General features: G+C 38.2%; 1 protein-coding gene, 1 non-coding gene and 1 pseudogene across 2 annotated transcripts; all 3 read right to left on the bottom strand.

Moving 5' to 3' along the window:
* Positions 1–1,720: 1,720 nt before the first annotated feature.
* CATSPER2 (cation channel sperm associated 2) lies at positions 1,721–2,288 on the bottom strand. Its single transcript, XM_030926671.1, is given in 5 exon segments — positions 1,721–1,767; positions 1,770–2,124; positions 2,126–2,170; positions 2,173–2,204; positions 2,207–2,288. Coding segments are annotated over 5 exon segments (561 nt in total).
* An 897-nt stretch (positions 2,289–3,185) lies between these two features.
* On the bottom strand, positions 3,186–3,918 carry LOC104662657 (annotated as a pseudogene).
* A 3,637-nt stretch (positions 3,919–7,555) lies between these two features.
* Positions 7,556–7,659, bottom strand: LOC115896630. Its single transcript, XR_004056544.1, has one exon. It is a non-coding gene; the product is annotated as a U6 spliceosomal RNA (small nuclear RNA).
* Positions 7,660–8,080: the final 421 nt, after the last annotated feature.

Here is an 8,080-nt window from a genome sequence, read left to right on the forward strand (position 1 = left end):
TCCAAGTTAAAGATATATCTGCTCCTTATGGGTGGGAGTGTAGTAGCAGATTTTTAAAAAAATCTTTTAAAAAAAATTTACAAAAAATACAGATGGGATCTTGCTGTGTTGCCCAGTCTCGTCTTGAACTCCTGGGCTCAAGCGATCATCCCACTTCAGTCTCCCAAAGTGCTGGGATTACAAACATGAGCCATGGTGCCTGGGTTAGTAGTAGATTTTATTAGGTGTTTTAAAATTTTGTTTACATTGGTCTTGGCATACAAATGTTTATGGTTTTATTAATCAAATAAACATTTTTTGTTTATGCTTTTGTTGCACTGCCTTTATGGTTATAAAGACCTTTCCTGTAGAGATATCAAACAAATACTAAGGTATATTTTTTCCGAATTTACAAAATACGATATCTTTTTTTTTTTTTTAGACGGAGTCTCACTCTGTTGCTAGGCTGGACTGCAGTGGCACGATCTGGGCTCACTGCAACCTCCACCTCCTAAGTTCAACTAATCCTTCTGCCTCAGCCTCCTGAGTATCTTGGACTACAGGTGTGTGTCACCATGCCCGACTCATGTTTTGTATTTTTAGTAGAGACGGGGTTTCACCACTTTGGCCAGGATGACCTCGAACTCCAGACCTCGTGATTCATCCACCTCGACCTCCCATGCTTGGCCTGGTAGTATCATTTTTAAATTCAACTTTTTCTCTGTGACCTGTTTTTTTTTTTTTTTTTTTTTTTTTTTTTTTTTTTTTTTTTTTTTTATGTTATGTGTAGTTCTAACTTGCTTTTTATCCAAAGTTTCCATTTTCCCAACATCATACTTTTTTTTCACTGTTTCAAAATTTTTTAATTTTAAGGAATCTTAGTCTAAAACAAAAAAATTAATAAAATCATAGGTTTATTTCAATATTTGAAAGTATCTTCAGTAACTTTCCACTCAGCAGGTAGATAACCACAAAGTTTTTGCCTAAGGAAGGGTGCAAATGGAATTTAATATTGTCTTACTGTACTACGTAGAATACAAACTGTGAAGACAAGGAAATTAAATAATTCCATTTTTTTTTCTCCTACATCATTTTTGCTGAAGAACTGCTCACTTAGCATCCTAGGAACAATCTTTTTGAGATTTGTCACCACTATGTAAAAGGGATGAACCTTTATCCTTAGCATAATGAATGTGACACCGCCTACATCCATCCTGTGGGACAGCTAAAAGAATGAGCCCTAGCATCACACATGCCAACCAGTCTCCTAGAGCAATCATCCATATAACTATGGAATTTCCAATTCTGGAAATGGCTCACAGCAAAACTGAATTTTCTGTTCTGTTCATAATACGGGTGAAACCACTGTCAGTAGAGAACAGAAGGGGGGCTGCATGGTTAGGCTGCACCAAAGACATTTTGCTTTTATGAATCCACTGAAGAAAAATGACTTTTGGTGCCATGTGGCTTGCACTTTTCTCCAGCAAGACAGCCTAGCTCCCTCAACCCCATTGCGTGTCTAGGAAAAGATAGTAAAAACATTTCCTTGAGAGGTAAAGACTACAAGGAAGCTACAAGCTCACTGTGCACAGGTGAGAAAGGAGGACCATCTGTAGATTTTTTTCTATCTGAACAGACATTTATGTTTTGAATTCTCTATTTCCAAGAATTCCCTTCATTATCTTTTGCTGGGCCCAAGGATCTTGAAGCCATCCATCTCTTTACTTGTCTTCCAAGTTCATCAGTGCCTGCACAACATGGTAACAACAAAGTTAAAGACATTCCACTCTTCCAGAAAAGGGAAAAGCTGGAGAGCCACATAAGAAGGATCACCAGGATGAAAATAAACAAGATAAACCAAGTTGACACCTCCAAGGTCAGCTTCAATGGCCACAGTTAGGTATTTGTGGATTCCAGCAATTCTATTTCAACTATCAATACGATCGTATTCAAAAAGATGAGGAAGATGACGAAGTTTGTGAAGAGAGGACACTCGAGCACCCATCCGATCCACAAAGAAAGAGGTGACCTCTGACTGCAGCGCACATGAAGCCTGCTCAACAGCCTCTGGGCATGTGAAATCTGTCCTACACGTTGAGGCTTTATAGAGAAGCACACTAGCTGGTGTTGATCTCCCAACATTAAATTTCTTCTGGCGGGAAGGATCAAGTAACTCCCTGATAGTGTGCCACACGGCACAGCTTGGCTCAAGCCTTGCAAATGCTAGATGAGAAAGTATCGGTGAGACATGAACGAATGGCGTCAGCTAGGGGCAGCTGCATCTGCCCTTCTTGGTGAGAAGTGGCCATGTCTGCTCAGCCCAGGTTCTCTTCGCCCACTCAGTGCTAACTTCCCGCTTCCACCTCCAGCTCTGGCGCCCCGAGCCCCGCTTCCCACACGCAGGATGAGCTCAGGGCCGGCTCCCAGCCTCACTGCACCCCATTCCCAGCCCCAGCCCTAGCCCAGGATTGGGCCCAGCCACGCTCAGGTGAGCCGCCTCACTCCGCCCAGCCGACCATGTGTAGATTTTAAGTTTTTTTTTTTTTTTTTTAACTGGAGGAATCTGTCACACACCACAAAAAAAAATTGTGTCCTCCTTTAAAAAAAAAAAAAGGTCATGCAAAAAAATCAGATTCATAATAGAAAAGGAAGTATACCTCCAAAGTAGGCAAAAATATGTTTTATGTTTTAAAAACATGCAAAATAATTTCATGATGAAATACCTTGATTTGCATGTGACTTAGAACTTATTTCATATCAACCAGATTCAGTTGCTGTGATAAATCTATTATGTGTTTTAGAATATCTATTTTTAAAAAATATGTATTTTTAAGCCAGAAGATAAACCTGGCATTTGTGTATCCATGTGTAAGCTAGCCTGCTTGGTATCATGCAGCCAAGATACTAAAAGATTAATAAAATTATTTTAAAAATCTCCTGTTACAGACTAGCAAATAATATATTTCCTCAACTTTTCTGGGCTATACTACTTTCTATTAATGCAATCTGAATTTTCAGATATAAATATAAAAAATGGTTGTTTGTTAAAACTTAAAAGCAATAGGGTTGGGAGGACCTTTGCAATATTCATCATTAAATCATAAGTACAATTATTCTGGACCACAGTAAGTGGAATGCCCTAACTTTTCTTAGTTCAAACTCTGCAAATTGATTATAAAGTTTATAATCATGCCCTTTTATGTGCTTTAAGCGGACGTACTGACTTTGTGGTGTATACTTTGTAAGAGAGCAGGTAACTCCAGCACAGAAGAAACCATGTAATGCAGAACTGGGGAGGACTTCAGTGGCACTGTTCTATTTTTATTGATCTAGACCATTGCTTTCAATCCTTCACTGAGGCCTCCTTGGACGTCGGTTTCTAATGTGTTACTGACTGTCACACAGTCCCCAGGTTGTACTTTGAGAAGACTGCAGCAGTAATAAAATATGGATGGTGCTGGCTTCTCTCTCTGCTCTCTACCTCCAATAGCGTGGAAATACGACTGACAGGCACAAGCCCCAATCTTCTCTCTCTGGATCTGTCTGTCCCCATTCCTTAATAAAAATAGGCGGGCCTCTTTTCGAAGTTCGGAGAGCATGACTTTGATATTTTCTGCTAGTGTCATAAGCTGTAAACATGTAGATTTCCCAAGGAAGCGACATTCTTCAGTCAATTTTCTATTGGTGGCACCATCTTTTGTTTCCTGGATTGCTTCTTCCCAATTGAAGTCCTTAGATCGGTAATGCATGTACTGTAAGAATGAAAACGTTCCTTGCTGAGTTCAACTTGAATTTTATCACAGATGATTTCAGCCTTTTCTTAGAATGATATTTTGGTTGTAAGAACTTTATCACCTCCGACAGGTCTCTCCTGCTCGCCCCGGCCATGTTGACGAGCATGTTGTCCAGGTCAAATAAAGAGGCCAGCATGTGGCTCATCCCCGTAGCCCCCATGGCTCCTGCCACCCTTGCACCTGTGAAGTGGGCGTCCCGGCAATGTCATACTTTTAATAATATGTGATTTTTTTTCATTGATGGGTATTAAATTTTTTTTATCATGTTTTAGGTTGTTCTGTGTACTGTAATAAATTCTCTTCAAGAGTTGCCTATTTTTTTTCAATTGATTAGTCTTAATTACCGTATCTTTATATGCCTATCTGGGAAAGAATAAAATGCCCTCTAGAATTGTGCAACATGGAAGCCTGGTCTAGAAGAAACTGATAGTGTTGAATTTTACCTAAGTTCTGTGCTCCTGGAAACGAGCAGAGATGGAGAAATCCCCCACCCTTTTGTGTTTCAGAAAGGCCTTGCTGAAAAGAAGCACCTTTTCCCATATAGTTTAGATAAAACTCATGTATACTGCCTTGTTTACCTATGACAAGGCCAGAAACAGACTCCAAATTCCCACTCTTTGCCTCATAAATGATTAACTAAACTTGTTTGTACTAATGATCAATGGGAACAAAACGCTTGTTAATCACACTTTGGTTAAGATTCTGTCTATTCCCCAGGTCCTTGAACCTTGGCCCATCCTCAGTCTGAGTCAGCATGTAACCCCTCTTCAACAGCAGCTCTGGAGAGAAAGCTGACTTCAGGGTAAAACATTCTTTAACCCCATTCTCTTATCCCACTTGCCCACATCCAAATCTTTCTAATCTAGTTTACTCCTTTCTATAAAAGAAAACCTCTTTTCACCTAACTCTTGAGAAGCTTGCAGGTATTATGGTCAAATAGTTCCTATTATTGCAATAGCTCCCCTTCTCCTATTGAAAGAGACCCTTTTCCTCTTACAATAATCCTTCCGACAAAGTCTGTCCTTACTAAGTCTGGGTTTGCTTTTTATTTGACAGGACCCACTCGTTACCTTTTATAAAATTTTTTTCTTTCTTATTCTCAAATAAGAAAAAAATTATTTTGCCATCTCTGGCCCCCACCTGATTTAGGTTTTTAAAAAACTTTTTGGAGGTATAACTTACATACATACAAACCTATGTATAACTTGCATATATTTATTTATTTATTTATTTTAATGTTTTAAATAATTATTCCAGATTATTTTTATTTCCTTTTTTATTTATTTTTATTTTTATTTTTTATTATACTTTAAGTTCTAGGGTACATGTGCATAACGTGCAGGTTTGTTACATATGTATACTTGTGCCATGTTGGTGTGCTGCACCCATCAACTCATCAGCACCCATCAACTCGTCATTTACATCAGGTATAACTCTCAATGCAATCCCTCCCCCCTCTCCCCTCCCCGTGATAGGCCCCGGTGTGTGATGTTCCCCTTCCCAAGTCCAAGTGATCTCATTGTTCAGTTCTCACCTATGACTGAGAACATGCGGTGTTTGGTTTTCTGTTCTTGCGATAGTTTGCTGAGAATGATGGTTTCCAGCTGCATCCATGTCCCTACAAAGGACGCAAACTCATCCTTTTTTATGGCTGCATAGTATTCCATGGTGTATATGTGCCACATTTTCTTAATTCAGTCTGTCACTGATGGACATTTGGGTTGATTCCAAGTCTTTGCTATTGTGAATAGTGTCGCAATAAACATACGTGTGCGTGTGTCTTTATAGCAGCATGATTTATAATCCTTTGGGTATATACCCAGTAATGGGATGGCTGGGTCATATGGTACTTCTAGTTCTAGATCCTTGAGGAATCGCCATACTGTTTTCCATAATGGTTGAACTAGTTTACAATCCCACCAACAGTGTAAAAGTGTTCCTATTTCTCCACATCCTCTCCAACACCTGTTGTTTCCTGACTTTTTAATGATTGCCATTCTAAGTGGTGTGAGATGGTATCTCATTGTGGTTTTGATTTGCATTTCTCTGATGGCCAGTGATGATGAGCATTTTTTCATGTGTCTGTTGGCTGTATGAATGTATTCTTTTGAGAAATGTCTGTTCATATCCTTTGCCCACTTTTTGATGGGGTTGTTTGTTTTTTTCTTGTAAATTTGTTTGAGTTCTTTGTAGATTCTGGATATTAGCCCTTTGTCAGATGAGTAGATTGCAAAAATTTTCTCCCATTCTGTAGGTTGCCTGTTCACTCTGATGGTAGTTTCTTTTGCTGTGCAGAAGCTCTTTAGTTTAATTAGATCCCAGTTGTCAATTTTGGCTTTTGTTGCCGTTGCTTTTGGTGTTTTAGACATGAAGTCCTTGCCCATACCTATGTCCTGAATGGTATTACCCAGGTTTTCTTCTAGGGTTTTGATGGTATTAGGTCTAACATTTAAGTCTCTAATCCATCTTGAATTAATCTTCGTATAAGGAGTAAGGAAAGGATCCAGTTTCAGCTTTCTACTTATGGCTAGCCAATTTTCCCAGCACCATTTATTAAATAGGGAATCCTTTCCCCATTTCTTGTTTTTCTCGGGTTTATCAAAGATCAGATGGCTGTAGATGTGTGGTATTATTTCTGAGGACTCTGTTCTGTTCCACTGGTAAGTTGCATATATTCAAAAGGTAAAATTTGGTGATATTTGACAGATGTATAACCCCTGTGAAACTTGTATTACACAATGTATGGAACATTTCTGTCATCTCTGTTTTCTTGAGCCGCTTTGCATATAACCCCCCTTCTGCCCTTGGCTCTATGCAACCACTGATCTGTTCTCTGTCAGTATATGCTAGTTTGCATTTTCTAGAACTTTTTATGTGTGGAATTATATGGTGTGTCTGGCTTCTTTCACTCAGCTTAACGATTTTGAGATTCAACACTATTGTTGCAGTTATTAGTAGTTAATTCCTCTTTTGTTATTGGGTATTATTCCATTTGTATAGATACACCATATTCTTTATCCACTGATCTACTGATGAATATTTCTGATTTTTCCCCCAGTTTTAAGATGGCTATAAGCTGAATGTTTGTGTCTTCCCAAAATTCATATGTTGAAAACTAATCCCTAATGTGACAGTGTTTGGAGTGAGGCCTTTGGGAGATGATAGGTCATATGGTTGTTGGGAGGTGGGACCTTTGGAAATAATAGGTCATATGGTTGGAGGCCTCATGAATAGGATTACTGTCCTTATAAAAAAGACTTCAGAGAGTTCCTCTGCCTCTTCTGCTGTGTGAGGAAACAATGAGAAGATGGCCATCTGTCTGTGAACCAGGAAGTGGGACCTCACCAAAAACTGAATCTGCCTGTGGCTTAATCTTGGACTTCCCATCCTCCAAAACTGTGAGGAATAAATTTCTGTTGTTTATAAGCCATGCAGTATATGGTATTTTTATTGTAGCAGCCCCCACTGAGAGGGATATTGCAAATAAAATTACTATGAACATTTAATTACAAGTGTTTGTGTGAACATATATTTTCATTTCTTTTGAGGAGGAGTAAAAGGGCTGGGTCCAAAGGTAGGTATACATTTGAATTCTAAGAAACTGCCATAGTACTACCATGTTACATTTTCACCGGCAGTGAATAAACCCCTTTTAGGTTTGAATTAACATTATATAGTTTGGGAAGAAACAACGTGGTAGTGATATTCAGTTTTCTATAGAGGCAAATGCTATACATTTTTAGTTATTAAAAATGTTCACATCACTCAGTGAAGTTGGTTTTTCTTTTTTTTTTAACTTTTAATTCCTTCATGTCATCCTTGTGCAGGGGCCATGTTAATCTCTGTATCATTCCAATTTTAGTTTATGTGCTGCTGAAGCGAGCACACTCTGAAGTTTTATGTCTTTTCATCACATAGGTCTTATTAATTTCCTATTAGGATTAGTCCTAAGTATTTCATGTTTCTATTATGGAAGATAACTTTTGTTTTAGTTTATGTTTTAACTGCCTACAATTATCTTTTTTAAAACTATAAATATTTTTCAGATTGGTTTTAGATTTGCAGAAAAGTCATGAAGATAGTACAGAAAGTTTCTACATATCTAGTATCCAGTTTCTCTATTATAAACATCTTATGTTAGTCTTGTACATTCATCATAATTTATGAGCCAATATTAATACATTATTGTTAACTAAAATCCATACTTTATTCACTTGTCCTTTGTTTTTACCTAATGTCCTCTTTCTGTTCCAGGATTCCATCCAAGGTACCACATTATATTTGCTAATCATGTGTTCTTTGGCTTC

This window comes from Rhinopithecus roxellana, chromosome 3 (genome assembly GCF_007565055.1).
Source record: "Rhinopithecus roxellana isolate Shanxi Qingling chromosome 3, ASM756505v1, whole genome shotgun sequence".
NCBI lineage: Eukaryota > Metazoa > Chordata > Mammalia > Primates > Cercopithecidae > Rhinopithecus > Rhinopithecus roxellana.